The 17,267-nt window shown below is 43.4% G+C and overlaps 1 protein-coding gene across 3 annotated transcripts in view; it reads right to left on the bottom strand.

Annotated features, from left to right (window-relative positions):
- The window catches only part of PIGQ (phosphatidylinositol glycan anchor biosynthesis class Q), a 196,970-nt gene that overhangs the window by 29,884 nt on the left and 149,819 nt on the right, over window positions 1–17,267 (bottom strand). For all 3 annotated transcript variants that reach the window (XM_078663064.1, XM_078663062.1, XM_078663063.1), the window contains exons 3-6: window positions 15,749–15,880; window positions 14,170–14,290; window positions 12,180–12,306; window positions 5,897–6,050 (exon numbers count right to left, since the gene is read on the bottom strand). In XM_078663064.1, coding sequence (XP_078519190.1) covers window positions 5,897–6,050; window positions 12,180–12,306; window positions 14,170–14,290; window positions 15,749–15,880 — 534 coding nt within the window. The remainder of the gene's footprint in view (window positions 1–5,896; window positions 6,051–12,179; window positions 12,307–14,169; window positions 14,291–15,748; window positions 15,881–17,267) is intronic.

The following is a 17,267-nucleotide window of genomic DNA, read 5'->3' as shown; positions in this document are numbered from 1 at the left end:
AGCGGGCAGTACTTGAACGGGCTCCGCTCCATGTCCGTAAAGGCTTGCTGTCGTGTCGCGATGAGAAGGCCTCAAAGTTTAGAAAGCGAAGAAAACTCCGCTTATTCCGGCTTCAAGAGACGGAAGACTCGAGACCGAGCGCAGACAATACCGACGCAAGAAAATCGAGGCCTTTTGGCCGGTAAAAGATAGTTTTACTTGGTTCCGACAGTAAGACGTCGAAACCACATCCGAACCCAATGGCGGAAAAAAACAATCTGGGGATGGAGCCGATGCCCATGCGCACTGTAGTCCAGGGGAGGAGCCACCTATCTCAGGATACTTCGAAGACTCTTCCAGGACAACAATGTGCAATCATCCGAGCCCAACACTAGGCGGCGATCTAATGCTAAGATATGAATTTAGCAGCCCACATGCCTCGAACATAATTCATAAGCAACATCGCTGGAGATGAAAAAGTCTACTAAGATTGAGCAGGTATGTCATTTCTGTATTTAGTAAATAACACTGAGTATTCCTTCTTATAATTATATTGCATATTTCAACAGTCTTCAATTGCCTCATTTAATGTCTCATAATTTTGATTTCTGCAATCAGTCACAGATGATTATCCACAACATTGCTATGTCCATTTCTTTTAGAATGATGTCCTGCATCCCCACCTGTTTTTTTTTTCCAGTAAATGGTAAAAGGACACCCCGCTGGATCAGGTCTTTTCTGGGGTTAGGTTTGTAGTATCATGCTTCTTGTGCGCTTAAATATTGCAGTGTCAAACATCTTTGTATAAGTTATCCTACTGTATATTGGCTTCTTTTGTACAACACTCCTCCCACTACCATGAACATCGCACATCCAAATAAAAAGCAGGCTACTAGAAGTGGCTGAGGGCATTCAATCATCATTCAAAAGAATGTTCTGTACATTCAGCCTTTTGCTGTGAAGTGGTAAAGATGTAGATCTATTATGCAGATGTGGTCATGTAACCATTTTTTTTGCCAAATCATTCATCCTCTCCTCTTACATAGAGGGAGGGAAGAGAGTAGGTAAGAATTAGAGGTCATATGTGTTTTGGGTTTACCAATCAGGGATTCTGACTTCCTGCCCTGCTCAGGAAGCAGAATGCATGGTGCCAAAATAACACGAGAATGGGCAGTATAACTTGGGGCACAGGAAAAGAGACAAGCATTGGCATAGCCAATAGGTCTCGCCTTCGGGAACTTTGTAAGTGTTTAGCCAAGCAGCACATTCTGTGTAATTGTACTAAATTGATGTAGTGAACTCCCAGTTTTAGAAGTTTCACCACAATTCATACTAACAAGTCTGCTTTCACTCACGTTTGCCTTCGAAATGTACTTTTTTTTGTTTAGAAGAACTTTATTAGGTTGCGCTCTACTCAACAGTGCTGCCAGGATGCAATGTGTAGTCTCAACCTTTTACAACAGGCTAATGCAGTTTATATTTGCCATTCCCATCACATATTTGCAAGAGAAGTGACGGTGACAGGCGTTCAGTGCACCGGAGGCACATCCTCAGTGACAGACGTGAGCCGCCCTAGGGGCTCCCCACTGACACACACGCGCCGAATCACACATGGCTTCTCTGTGATTGGTGCTCACTGAATCAGGGCTGTCCCTCCACCCTACAGTACCCCAGTAATAGGCATGCCTGCACCATAAACTTTCTCCCGTGGCTGACGTGCACCGCACCAGAGGCAGCACCACAGTGTCGGCCGTGAAATGCACCACAGACAACCCTACTATCACCAATGAATAATGAATGCGAGGCGGGAAGGCCCGAAGCGTGCTGTCCGTCAGGCATTGCCTGCGCAACTAGGCAGGGTGTTTCCTTTGTGTCCTGGAACCATGTGCCTGTTCCTAGGAACTCATTCAATGACGGCAAAGATTGCACGGTGCGCAGGGCTGTAACTGATGGCACTGATAGCTCTAGAAGCAACACCCACTAGTGTGAAAATACTGAAAACCGAAATAGAAAAGCTTTGTCTGACAGGGAGAGATGTGTACATTTGAGTGGCAAGCCAGGGAGCTCAGGCCGTTTGTGTCTGCACTGCCTGTGATACTATGTAATCAGCGAGCGCACGATTTTCTGCCTGTATCCATTACTTCTCTTATTATCTTTAGCTGTAGACTGTTTGTGCGCCTACATTGTCAGTACACCTTTTATTTGATAAGAGGTGACATGTATCTTCTGTTTTAGATAACCAGGGCACACGACACGTTCTAAATTACTTCGTCAGGGAAGAGTGGTCTGTCAGAAATCCAACGTGTAGCATAACAAAACTAAACTCTCCTTTTTGCTCAGCCTTTCATCAGTCAGAAATTGGTGAAATGAGTACCACTGACGGGGTTAATGTTATCAACGTTATCGACGCGACTTCAGGCACGTGGTTAAACTTTTCTTGCAATCTGTTCTTCCCAACAGAAAAGGCCATTTGGATAATCCAGCGAGCCGTTGTTCTCACCCTTCAAAAAGTACTTTTGGCCCCTACAATGAATATAATTAAAGAGGACTTTATTTTAATAAGTGTAAAACGCTTCAGCGCATCCGGAAATGAGAAAGTGACTGGTGCACAAAGCGCGGACTGGCTAAGGGAATGAAATTATTAATGGTGCTTTTAAAACACACGAATATTGAACGATATTTCAGTAGATCGGGCAAGAGAAAATAATTGAGCAGAAAGCGCGGACTGGATTGGAAAATGTAGAGGGATGGCCACATCATACCTCTACGGCACTGCGCTGCTCTGAAACCGAGAAGCATGCGTCTGGGATCGGGAAAGAGAAAGTAATTGAGCAGAAAGCTTGGACTGAATTGGAAAATGCAAAAAGTATTCATATGCTGTAAGGGATGTTCACATCTTACCTCTACGGCGCTGCGCTGCTGTGCTCTGAAAACTGAGAACCATGCGCCTGGAGCGGGAGCTGAAATAAATAGGATTCAGCTGATCGCAATGTGCAGCTGAGGGTGCTTAATTGTAAATGCCTGCAGGCAAATGGCAAATTGGACCCGGCTGGAGACAGAGCGCAAAAGCTTGGATTTCATTCAGCAGTGAAGTGCATGCGGGGGAGCTTCATAAAATGACAAGACAGCAAAAGTGAAAGCAGGGGTGCGCGATTTAGCGACGGCAAACACGCGAGGGGCAAAAGTGAAAGTAATCACGCACCAGATGGCGCCTCGGGTTAATGAGATAAAGGCAGATGGCGGCTGCGCGCGTTCACGCGCACATGCACGCAGCTTTAGGCCAGGAAAAGCTTGTGGGTAGCACTTTGAAAAGCCCCTTACTAAAAGTCAAGCAGTAGCACATGCGCTGCTCTAGGCTCGTCCTAATAAATGAATCACAGAGCAAACAGGGGACATTAGACAACAACATGATCTGGAGAGACTGGCATAAAAAACAGTAGGTAATATTATGGAGTTAGCCCGGGGAAACACAGAGACGTCTGGAAATAAGCAAAGAGTGGGAAATCAATATAGCATCAGTCTTTCTCCTTCCAAACAGTGTTTGTAAGGAGAAAGGCAAGCATTAAGAGCTGTGGCTCCATTTGTAGCAATAAGTGAAAACATTAATTTGTCTCAAATACTGTGCCACCTTGTTATACACAGGAAGAGGTAGGCTATCATGACTGTCTATGCAAAATAATATTTGCGCTAACTCAGGTTTGAGATTTGGAGATTTGTACCACGGATCTCAAGTTTGATTGACAGATCACCATACAACAGAACTCTGTCATCCTGCTCCAGAAAGGAGGCTTCCTACACCATAAAGTTCAGTCTTTACAGAGTTGGAGGCTACAACGTATAGACCAGAGGTTTTCATTTGAAAATACTGATTCTCTGCACCAAGCAGCACCAAAACCCAAATTCCAGGGATGTATTTCACACCACACAGCTCTGCTACTGCACGTCTAATTAAGAAACTACAGGCGGAATACAGCTCTGCTATCCCCTTCACGAAAAAAGGTTCCCTCCACCACTTATACCAGTTCTAGAAGAAACAATCCCTATACATTATCCATGCTCCAGAGAGACTCTCTGCGTCATGTTCATCTACGTCAGAGGAGAGCTGTACTGCACTCTAGACCAGTTCCTAATATGTACTTCACTGAACCACAGAGTTCTGCTAGTCCATCTCTAGAGAACACATCGCTGCTCCCCATAAGAGTGCTAGTATTCCTACTTTATAACACGTGGAAGAGGTGGGGAGACCTCCACATAAGCCCATGAGATCGGCTATCACAGCACAAAGAGAGACCCCTTACACCATTCAACTTGGCCATCATAGCTTGTGAAGCGAGTCCCCCGCCAATAGTACCAATCTCTGCTTTACAAGTATGCTCTGCTCTCCACATAATGCCGTGTAGTTCCTATAAAACCTATACAGGATCTGCACATTTGGACAGCATACACTGTAGGATTGGTGTCAGACTGATTCTGAACACCCCCAATGTGTAGGTTGGCCTTTTTTTATCAGCTAGCTCACAGTGCCACTAGAATCTCCTCTTACCAAGGAGAGAATAGTTATTGGCAACCATCGAACATGACAACCCTGATCCCTCAGCACTGTGGAAACAATGTACTACTTTTAGCTCAGTCACTCGTGCTTACTTAGTCTGTCTTAGAGAGATACACAGAATAAACAGGCTGGGTGTTTTCAATAAGCATTTATTGAACAGTTGTTATGTTGGTGTAAAATAGATGAGCTGCAACAACCGTTAGACAGTAGCAGATATATAGGATTAGAAGCACTATGAAAGTAAACCGATGGTAAAGCTCTACCATCTTGCTGTAATCATGAATTCATACAAGTATATAAAATACATGCTAATAAAAAGATGCGTACTCCTACAATGCCTCCCTAACTAGATGTACCTAAGTGTACCTAACATGTGTGTAGGTGTTAAGACAAGAATCCCTCTAGGATAAAGTCAACCCCATTACCTGAAGTGAGAGACTGTGGGACCCACGTCCTGGTCTCGAGTTGGACACCCCACGAGGGATGTGTTTTAGACCACTGCGAGCTGGAGTGTCTGCATGCAGGAACCTCAGCGTCTCTGGTCAGTGTGTTGGCCCGGAAGTCCTGGTCTCCACTATCTATCTTAGCAAGATGTGATGTATATATACTAATAGGTCTCCCCGGGGGTCCTAGCTCGCTGTATTGCTGTGTCGGACTTAGGATGACATTGGGCATGAACTTTATACATAGATATTATATAGGAGATGGTAGTGCTGCTGTGCTTCCAAGAATCCTCATGCATAATGTATGAGATTTCGAACTAGGGAAAACCAGCGTTCTGAATGCAGTGTCGTATCTAGGTAAAAGGTCAGTCCCTGTAAACCGGACAAGTGTAATGTAGGGTAGAATATAGGTGAAGGGTTACAGTGTTACCTGGACCTATATCAGGGTGCCTATATAGAGTTCAAATGTTTTCTTATGTTTAATAAAATAAGACGTCCATTACAGACACAATTTACATGAGAGCACCTGTACCGCGAAGGATACTGTTAATGACCTGTATCTTATGGTAGTAGATGTGGGTATGTATACTTGTCTCTCATGCCTTTTTGTCCTTCACGTACCTCAAAAAGTTGCAGCCGGCCCTGAGGGTTGTAGGCCTCACTATGTGTAATGCTCTGTGGATTATTAATAAACGTCTTACAAAAAAAAAAAAAAAATCAGGGTGCCTATATGGAATATAACAATAACAGAGACCTGCTAGCTGTGACTGCAGCTCAAGCAGAGATTGACTGACGTATGTCATTTGGACATGCTACTTCTAAAGAAAAGAGACCCTGCCTCACAGATCTGTACCATATAACCTCCTATCCTTATATAATTGAGCTCTGCCATTTACTAAGATGACAAAAACTGCTTACCCACCTGGCACCGTAGACATAGAAGCAGTAAATATGGAAGGTAAGAAGAGCGATGATATCCGAGAGGATGGAGAGTGCCACAGTCAAGCCCAGGCAGGCAGAGAGTCCAACATACCACAGGATCATCTCGATGAAGGGGGACATAAGGTGAATGTAACCTAATGAGAAGGAGAAAAGAAGGAATACCTGATGGGCACTCAATTAGGTACAATGTTTTTGTTTAGTTTGGCACTCTGCTCACAACTGTGCTTCCAATGTCCCGGCCATCTTTACATAGTACGGAAAAGAGTCTTCAAAGAGTCAAAATATTTGCTTCTGCTGTTGCAGTTTCCATACCGTTGGTTATATACGGAAGGGAGGTTCCGTTATAAATATGGGTCTTTAACGCAGACAAGATTTACCTTTGGATGTAATTACGAACAGATGAGGAAGACGTGAATGTATGCTTCGTCCCCAAGACTTCATCAGCTTTGCATGGCTCATGTAATAAAGACCCATTAGGCAGAAATGACACAACATCCTTATCTGTATCATTAGCTCTCCTAAATGACATCTCCTTTGCAGTCATGTGCCTTTCTATCCAAGACCATAGACAAAAGAACAATTGAATTACCCCTTGGGTACATTACCAAGATTCCAAGATGAATGCTAAAGCCAGCATCTCATGTCTATGCTTTCACAGATCAATTTGAAAAAGATAGGACCAGTACTCCTGTGACCTCTTTCTACGATTGAGAATATGGATCTCGGACAGCGGCAGTTAGATTCTACAAAAAACTTCAAATGCTTCAATGGAGAAGTGAACAACGCCTGAAGAAACTAGACAGTTGCCCAAGATGAAGAGTTTCACACAGAAAGGTGTCTCAAAGCAGCCTGACCTCACAGGTGATTTTCTTAGCATAAAAATAGACAGTAATATATGGGAATGGATAGATTGCAATGTAGCAGCCTTTGCAGATTCAACTAAAGTGATATTATGGAGGAGTGCTTGACACAGACCATTACCTCCAGTCAAATGCATTATCGGACGAGCACCTGCAAACATGACATGATGTTGAACGGAAGAGCCAAATGAAGAGCAGGGTGAACCAGATCACAGCTGCAAGGAATATGCCAAAACAATCTAACTTACATAGGTCATGTAATGCACTCTGGCAGATAGCCAGCTACGCGAAAACACGTGGCAAAAAATGAGGAATGATTCCTGGGGAAAGTAGAAGCAATACGGGAGAAAATATTAATGAGGCTCTACTACAGTAACCTTACCAAATGCAAGGCTTGTTGGTAAAAAGAGTGTTTACAAGACTGAAATGTAACTCACGAACTTAGCAAGTTGAAGAGCAACTGCATATTCAGCCATGTAAGTTTTTAAAGATTTCACATAATGAAATATATAAACAGTGGACTCTTTTAACTTGTCATACACAAACTAAGACGCATACTAAAATACAAAAACAAACTAAGGAAAATTGAGAAATATATAGTAAAGGGGCAATTGAAGCTCAAACTATTATCTTTATTTTTTACCTCTGTTTTAATTCAGGGGGTGGTGAAAAAAATAATTTCAAGATTCCTTCCATTTTGCAAAGTGTTGGACGTTTCAAACTTATTTTTTTAACTGTTATAAAACTGTGTGCATCGTGCTGCCTTAGACAAACAGGAGACCATAGTTTTCAGTTTAAAATATTTATTAGAATCTGTTGGTAGAATCTGTGCCACCTGACTAGTATTTGCAAAAACTGGCACTTTTTGCTTTTTTATTTTATGTTACCAACGAAAACAATCTGTGTCATCCAGCATGGTCTTGCGTTTGTCACAAGCAATCAGACATTCTCTATATTTTGTACTTTATTCAAATTAATACATCTAATTCCTCACATTAACTCACCAGTCTTCTGGCATCTGAGCTTGTCTTCTGTGGTCTTTTATCATTAACACATTTACTATGATCTATTCAATAAGAGGATGTGTCAGTAGTAGTCATGCAGGGGAGTAGAATGCAAGATTACCATTTTTCCTTCACTGTACGCTTCAGATCTATCCCTTAAAACTAAACTTAGTCAAAATAGAAGTAGTCCCATTTGTCAATGGTGAACTGTGGCTCAAAGATTTTAGCCTATTATAAAATGTAGTCGCTCTGTACAGCTGCATCAAAATCAAGATGTTTTTTGATATATAGTGCCAACCATTGACAAAAAGCCAATGCTCACTTGGTATATTCCCTACAATCAAACAGACCTGACCTAGATATACTCGCTGTCATCACTGTTACTTAATATGCAAAGTTAATTTTGTAACAAATTTCCTTGACTATTCGCATTGTTTACATACCATCAACTGATCGGTGCAAAAATTAAGTCGTTGAGGTATAGTTCAATATGGAAAAATAGGAAGATAATTGCTGTTTGAAGTTTTTTCCCAGCCCAAGGTTTTTTGTTTTTTTATATGAGCAGATTAGCCCAGTAAGGATTATGTTACTTACCCTGTAGGCATCTGTTCGTGGCATGTAGTGCTGTAGACTCACATGCTCTGCATACTCCTGCCATCTAGTGTTGGGTTCGGAGTAATGCAACTTGTTTTTCTTAAATGAAGTCTTTCGAGTCACGAGGTAAAGAGACTCCTCCATTCAGCGATACTGCGCATGGGCATTAACTCCTTTGTTAGATTGTTTTTCCGCAGGCGGGTGAGAAAGGAGTGTAAGTGAAGTGTCAGTATAAAGGTGTCCATGCTAAGAGAATTGTATGAATTAACTGCAATGGCCACAAGCGTCAGGGGATGGCACATGTGAATCTACAGCACTACTGTGGATGGATACATGTGCTACTGCATAGACTGTAAAGCAGTCCCTCCTAAGAAGCAGTGGCTAATGTGTGGGAGTTGCAGTGATTTGAAAAAGTGTACATAGCACTGCCGGACCTTCATTAGGTTGTTGCGCGTGCTAGTCAGTCTACACAGTAGTGTTTAGTAAATGTATGTGGTGTAGCCCATGTAGCTGCTTTACAAATTTCAGCTATGGGGATATTTCCTAAAAAAGCCATTGTTGCACCCCTTTTACGAGTAGAATGTGCGCTGGGAGTTACCGGTAAAGGTCTTTTGTCTTCAATGTAGCAAGTTTGAATGCATTTTACTATCCATCTGGCTACGCCAGATTTGGATATAGTGTTATCCTTATGTGGTGGTGGAAAATCTACAAACAGTTGTTTTGTTTTCCTGAAAGTTTTCGTTCTATTTATGTAGAACATGAGTGCTGTAAGTGGATTGCCCCTGCTTTTGCTGGGAAGTGGAGGCATCTGTGGCAAAGGATTTATATTGGTCCTTGTATCCTTAGCGTCAAAAGGACCCGTGAAGTGTAGGAGTTTGAAGTGCTCCCATTGCTTTTGTGGTGTCAGGATTTTATTTTGTCTAAAGTGGGGTCCACTTGAGGGCCAAATAAATACTCCTTATTGAAAGGCATATTCAAAACTGCCTGTTGAACCTCTAGTTTAAATCTTAAGCCAGGCATGTCTTTTGAGAAAAATACTGGTGTTGATGCCCATGCTGGGTGTGTCTGCCTCATCTAAGGCACATCTGATTGAATTATTGGTGATGGCCTGACCTTCACCATTTGTTCACTCCTTTTTTGTGTTCTTCTGGAAGATACTGTAGCCGTTCTTCCATTTCATCCTAGTGGGTCCTATAGTAAAGTGCAAGTAAGGCTTGGGAATTAGCAATACTCCAATGATTGGCTGCTTGAGCTGCAATCCATTTTCCATCATCATCAATGCGTTAGCTCTCTTTTTCAGGAGGTGGGCTATCTCCACTTGCCTGAATATTTGCACGTTTACGAGTTGCGGTAGCCACAATCGAGTCTGGTGGGACCGGCTATGTATAAAAAGTAGGCCAGTGGGTTTATAAACCTGTGAGGTTATTTCTTTAAATATATCATCTGCATGCTTTAACAAACCTGAAAGCATGGGCAGAAACAGGGTGTCTTTGTGGGTGGATGATAAAGTGTCAAATATGTATGTATGTATGTATGTATAGGCATTTATATAGCGCACTACTTACCCGTAGGGTCCCAAGGCGCTTCGACCGCTGCGAAACCCTTCCTGGCTTCCCTGAGAGATGGTCCCTTAATGGGTATCTCCAGGGTGAGACCAGGCATCCCCGGCGGTCTGGTGGGGCCGTTAGTGAAGATGAGGCAAGCTAATGCCCAGAGTTGCCGAGTGTGATCGCTGATCAGAGTGGGCACCGAGGCGAGAGAATTATCGAGTCCGCTGACCCTGGTCCAGAAACCTGCCGCGCCGGGAATCGAACCCTGGTCCCGGGCCGTCCTCTGCTCTCGGGTCTGCCGCCTCTAACCAGTGAGCCACACTAGGAAGGAAGTCTTGTTCTAGAAACTCCCTCTGCAATTGGACTCCATGAAACTTGTTGATAGGCACTAGTGACCAGCATCTTCTGGTGGTGAAGGGCGAGCTGGGAAAAGATCTGGGTCATTGGGATTATGGGGTCTGTATCATAAACATCCCAAGGATCTGGCTCCCATAATGGTTCTCCCAAGCCCCCTGTTGGTGAACCTTCAGGTGTACGGTCTAGAGGGTCCTGATGTGGAGAAAGAGGAGATGGTGGTGAATGTGGAGGAGGCGGTTGTGGTGGAGGATGATCTGCAGGGCTTGTAGTCTTGGCATTTGTCTTCTTTTTGGGAGGGAACAGAATGCCCAAGTCTTCCTCAAATGTTAGCTGCCTTTTAGGAGGAGGAGAGGCTATGATTCGCCCTGTAGCTTCTTGAATGTGGATCTTCCTTATTTTCATTTCTATCTTTTCAAGAATTGGCTCAACGGAAGACAAAGAAACTGAAGAACGCTTTAGACGATTTCTTTTCCGGCACAGAAGGAGATGGAGTTGGTTGCTGTGTTGGGTCCGAAGGCTTAGCGGAGACCAAAGAATGAGCTTGATCTGACAAGGTCGGTGCCGAAGCAGAATGCTTATGTTTAATGGCAGCTTTGGAGACGGGCCCTAAGGTGGGGCATCTGAAGTCTCTTTTCGGATCTGACCATGGCCAAAAGGCAGTGGCGGTCCGGCAATGTCTGGAAGTGGAAGGGGTAGGTACTTGGAACTCTTTCGGTGAAGCAGGTTTGGGGGCAGCAGTACTCACACGCTACTTAAAAGGCAGGGCATACTCAAGCTCTTCCTCCACAATAGAGCAGGAGATCTCTTTGATAGAGAACTCTGCGTCCTCCTCTTCACTTTCCGGCTCCTCCTGGGCGTGCTTCTAAACAAAGATATCTGGAGTATCATCCTCACTGCGTCGAGGCATTTCCAGTCGATGTGCCCTTTGATCATGTAGTGTCTTTTAGGATCGGAAAGATTTGCAGGCATTGCAGTTGGCTTCACAGTGGTCAGGTGACAGGTAGAGGTTACACACCTGATGTAGGTCAGTGTGTGGATGTTTAACGTGACACTGAGGGCAGAATTAAAAAGGTGTTCATCCCATTAGGAACACGTCTCCCATACAGACAGTGCATGCGGGCATGTAAGCCCAAGATGGGACACTCCGGAAAGGGCGATAGATAGGTGTCTGACCCGTGAAGATTATCGAGCGGAAACGGTTTTGATAAGGGCGATCGTAATTCAATATACCACCGAAGACAGGGTAGGACCAAAGACTCGTACCGAATGGAGTTAAACACGAATGAGAGGTACACATGTCCGAACACGATGGCAGAGAGAAAACAATCCAACAAAGGAGTCGATGTCCATGCGCAGTATACAGAGAGGAGGAGTCACTCTACCTTGTGGCTCAAAAGACTTCTTTGAAGAAAAACAAGTTGTACAACTCTGAACCCAACACTAGATGGTAGGAGTATGCAGAGAATGTGTATCTGCACACAAGCCATCGAACAATTACTTCCAAGATGTCTGCTCTTTGTGAAAAACAAATGGTCTAACAGCTGTGAAAATTATGCAAAGTGAGATGTACGAAGCACAAATGGCAATCCAAATGAAACCTTGTTACGAGCAATCAGAGTAACAAAGATTTGAGTAGTATACAGACAGCACCTGTGGAGGACCAGAGTGTGGATGGGTCGATATGGCTGAACACAAAAGACTTAGGCAAATATGGTAGAACACAACAGACCTTTGTTGAATTTGTAAACAGGTCCATCTAGCAACCAATATTAAGCTTTACAAAACGCTATAAGATTAAAATGAGGTAGCACAAACAATTTTACCCACTCCCACTAGACAAAAACAACTTATAATCATGTAATAAAGCAAACAGAGGTAAATTACACTGAATCACTCACTGATCCAGAGGTGGATGTGATACAAGAAGAAGCGGCCCAAGACCTGGTCCAAGGCTCGGTTCATTTTCAGACCAGCTGGTACACCCATCAGCCACTGCAACAGGTCCTGAAGCTCACGGGCCACGTGCTAGAGTCACAGAGGCACAAAAAGAAAAAACAACAACAAAGCAAATAAAGATTCAGTAGCATTCTCGCCTGCAATTTCAGTGTATCTGGGTGTATCTGGGTGTGCTGCAATTGTGGTAAGCAATACTCCGCCATACTCTAGAGGTCCTTAAAATTCACATTCAGCTAAAAATGCGGCTACAGCTAAGGAGAGAGGTCTTTTACACAGTAGATTGGACTATGAGTTATGACCACATCTTCCCTCAAATTCCTTTAGAGTTACTCATGCCCAAGTGTATGCACATACCCGGGGGTGGGAGGGTGTCGGGTGGGGTGAATTACCAGACGAGATAGTCAGGAGCAGGCCAAAGCAAGCATCTAATTGGATTGTTCGAACTTTCTGTTTTACTAGCAGAAAACAGTGGAGGTTTAATCAAAGGTAAGTGAATTACTTTAAAAGGAATGATGCTTTCCACATGGCTATTTAATGACGTGGATGAGAGCGACGTGGATGAGAGCAACGTGTCTGCAGGCTTTTTGCACTTAGTTAATTTATGAAGTTTGGAGGATCACTACACGCCTGCAGTTTTCAAGGGAAATAATCAGTCACACCAGAAGATGTTATTGCCTGTAGGGAAGTTCAAGTCATTTTTTTGAAAATGTCATTAGAGATCCCCTGGCATGCACGTGGTACATTAGTCACCAGATGTATCAGCCCACTCTGCCACATAGTTCAATATCACTTGCAGTATCTACATTTCTCTGGGCTCCATAGAATCAGAGAAATACTCATCAGAGCCCTATTGAATCATTTGTTGCCTGGAGACACAGACTTTGAATAGCCTATGTGGGTCAGCTGCGGTTAGTGTTTTTGACACTATATACTTTGCGCGGTCCAGAAAGGTCACTTCTTCCAAGCACAGCAGAGGAACCTAGAGGAATTATAGCTATTAACTTAAAAGTGGCACACAATGTGAAAAAAGTGGAGAAATCTTGATGAAGTGAGAGTAGGGGGGGAGATAATGCTAGATGAAAATGAGGCAGCATGTCATCACTTGTACGTGGGGCTCTAGATAAAGTTCTGAAGCACAATTATTAGTTTGCTCCCCGTTTTAGTAGTTGGCAGGAAACCGAGTATATAGGGAGTAATGTATGTAATCCTATTCCAGATAGGAGCATTTTTAGGCAAACTAAAATACATTATAAACCCAGTATTTTGCACTTATCCATATAGTATCCGTAGCGTGTAATTCACATAAATGCAAAGCAATTTTTTTTCCAACTTAAAGCTTGTCTTCATATCAGTTTGCAGCAAATGTAGAGAGCCTTCGTGTTGCAGGTCTCTGCTGATTCCACTGATCGAGAACCATCAGTGGGGCAGTGCCAGTGGATGCTTGAGATACTGGTCTGCTGGGTGCGTGCAACTCAGAATAAGAAATAAAACAGCAAGAGGGTAGAAATGTTGCCACTTCTAGAAGTTACATTTCTAGAATAAAAAAGACAAATTTTTACCAGTTCACCAGGTCCATTATTTAAATATGTATCCCCTTAAGGAAAGAGCGGGGACGCAGGAGGGAGTGGTGTGTGGGATAAGTGTGTGACTCACATGTACATTTTTGTTTTTGTGAAGAGGACTGCGAGAGGCCTCTAGTATCATGAGGTGTATTAAAAACACTGCTAGAGGGAGGATCCCTCAAAAGACAGACAAACATTGAATAAATTAGAAGGTCCGCCACAAAGAGATCACCTTTAGTTATCATAAAATATGGTAATACTGAAAAATGATTTAAGGGGAATATGTTACAAATAAACAGCTGAGAGGACAAAGAGAAAATGGGCTTAACCATTTCACAAGCAGGTGAAGAACTTTGTGAAAGGGACTTACATCTGCTACTGGGATGAGGGTGTCTGCCAACTGACCAATCCGATTCTTCTGGTACAGCCAGGTCATCAACAAGAGGCCCAGCGCCACGTCCAACAACAGAGAGACAAGGATGTTGGCCTTCCTAAATATGCAGATAACGGTGTTAGTATATTTGCCAATAAGTCAGCATATAAAGAAACTAAGAACAAGAGAGAATCTTTATAGTGTTTTGACAAGTTTAAATGTGAGTTGATGAATCTTACAAAGAAGTACAGTGAAACCCTCAATGAAGCAATTACACACCATTCCAATAATAATAATAATAATCATCCACATTTGTAAAGCGCACAATCACCCGTAAGGGTCTCTAGGCGCTGGGGGCCGTGGGGAAGATTAAGCAAGCTATTGCCCAGAGTCACATGGTGCTGGACTAATCTGCTGCCGGAGCCGGGGATCGAACAGTGATCCCAAGATTTCGGAGTCAGTCGCCCTGGCCGCGGCGCCACACCTCTACGGGGCAAAATGTAAGAGTCCTGGTTGTCTTAATACATTTCTTGACCTTACACTTCTTGATAATGGAGAGGAAGGATGCCTGACAGATGTTTGCCTAGCAGATCGGAGGAAACCGTGTGAATCTTCGAGAGAGGAAGACTGTTTTCTGTTGATCTGTGGGAATGCTAAGGCATCAAGTGATAGTTTGAGCTACACAAAAAGCCTTGAAGGGACACTGTGAATAGTAGAAGGGTACAAAATAGCACAAACCTAGGCATGTAATATTGCAGGAAGCACTGTGATTTATTCACTGTCATTAGAAAGTTTTTTTTGTACATATCAGGGACCCGCTAGATGCCATCTTTGCAGACAATTCAATATTTCAAAATGTTAATTGAACAAGAGAGGCAAAGCACACACGCATACCACATTTTCGTTTCAAATACGAGTAAGAGCTAATTCATGGTGGAAACTAACAATTTATGTTTTTCTTGGGAGTAAGATTGGCTAAACTTCAGGGGAGGGTTTTATGTCTCACCAATAAAATATTCACTCAGCGCCGGAACACCCCCGTTGGGGGTAGCCGTGCGCTCAACAAATGTCAATAATAATAATAATAATAATAATAGCGTCTCCTTCAATTATCTTTTAACTATTACTATCATTAGTTTTTCCAGCCATTAGTCTTATTTATGTGAAAGAGGTAAAATCTCGCTGGTTGTATATTACATGATTGTTCCAGTGTTGCTGCACTACGAATCGGCAGGTCACACTGTATCAATTGAATACTGTAAATCAAAAGCATTAAAAGGAAACTAGTTTTATCAGGTCAGTGAACTTTTCATGGTCGTCAGGAAACCCATCTCTGAAGCAGTCACCTGCAGAGCTAACAGCATTAAAAAGGGATATGTATCCTAGAAACAAAGTCATTCATTATACGCTGGAGCCCTTTCAACAAAAAGCAAATACAAGCAGTAACCAACCGTGGAGCCTATCTGATGAAAAGGGATTTTGTTTAATGCGCCTGGCTTAGAAAGGTTGGCATTCCCTTTCAAAGGCAAGCCTAGTTACACTGCAGAAGGGTTCTATGCAGGCACCTTCGCCATACCTCATGAATTCGATGTGGCCTTGGGCTCTTGTATTGTTGCAGAGGAGTTTGAGTTGGTCCAGGCGATGGCCAAGCTGTTGGCAAGTTGACAGCTTCCCCCATAGGAAGGGCAGCGGCCAGACGTGCAGCAATCTGCAGGAAAGGAAAAGGGCTCAATTATACTGGAGTATGAAAATGCACAGTAGTTTTCCACCAGGCTAGCTACTACTTGGGCATCTTCTGCATCTGCATAACCCCATTGTTTTTCTCTTGCCTGAAGTTATTCTCTGTAACCAAAATTGCACCAGTAACGCTTATGAGGCTTTGCAAATGCCCCCAGTGCTGTAAAGTGAACAAACTAGACACACTAACATTACAGCAAAGATCATCACGTATGAAGTATATTCCCCAGGTTAGGTAAACACCAACACATCATTGATGTCATATGCAAAGCAGTGTATGATGTACCCGTGTTTGTGCACCACAAGCGTTAAAGATAGGAAGGTGGAGGAAGTGTTGCAGAGAAAGGTGGCACTAAATAGAGGATGGAAGTGAGGCGAAAGAAAATCAAATGATAAGCATGCATGATAAGAAACAGAATCCTCTACACAGAACATCTTTGCCATAGTCTGTACCTTTCAAGCCAGCTGAGATTATAAGTCTGGGAAAAGAAAAAGGATTTCAGGGCTCCAGTGAGAATAAAAGGAGTGCACTCTATATAGCCAAGGACTGAAGGGATGATCATTATCTCCACAGGGAACATGTCTACACAAGCATTGGAAATGCCAATAGGCCTGGCTCGGATGGAATGTTGTATGGTAATGTGATTTCAAAAAGGGGGTGGTGATGGACAGAGTATCTGAGTTAATCAGAACACTCCTACCCAGTCAACAGATCAGGACTTGGTCCCCGGAAGCTTGTTTCCTTTCCAGTAAAGAATTGGCTTGGTAGTTTGGTCTGCCCTGTTCCCATGATGCACTGGGCCAGGGTCAGACTAATTTGCATGTAGCCAGGTTCTGAGCTGGGATGGTGCAGTGAGCTAAAAAACGGTGATGGATCAAGCCCTGATCTTTTGACTGGGTAGGAGTGTTCTGCTTAATTCAGATACTCTGTCCATCACCACCCCCTTTATGAATCGTTTTGGCCACCACAAGTGTGGAAGGGTATGCTCAGATGCGAGTCCCTTGCTCACTGCACCATCAGGATTCAAGCAAGCCGGGCCGAAGACAGCTGTAATGCCAGAAACCGGTCCCTGGAAGCTTGTTTCCTTTCCAGTAAAGAATTGGCTTGGTAGTTTAGTCTGCCCTGTTCCCATGATGCACTGGGCCAGGGTCAGACTAATTTGCATGTAGCCAGGTTCTGAGCTGGGATGGTGCAGTGAGCTAAAAAACGGTGATGGATCAAGCCCTGATCTTTTGACTGGGTAGGAGTGTTCTGCTTAATTCAGATACTCTGTCCATCACCACCCCCTTTATGAATCGTTTTGGCCACCACAAGTGTGGAAGGGTATGCTCAGATGCGAGTCCCTTGCTCACTGCAC

The sequence above is a fragment of the Lissotriton helveticus genome, chromosome 10, assembly GCF_964261635.1.
Source record: "Lissotriton helveticus chromosome 10, aLisHel1.1, whole genome shotgun sequence".
In the NCBI taxonomy this organism is placed as follows: domain Eukaryota; kingdom Metazoa; phylum Chordata; class Amphibia; order Caudata; family Salamandridae; genus Lissotriton; species Lissotriton helveticus.
The sequence above is the reverse complement of the archived record's forward strand: the minus strand, read 5'-3'. Positions and strand labels throughout refer to the sequence as shown.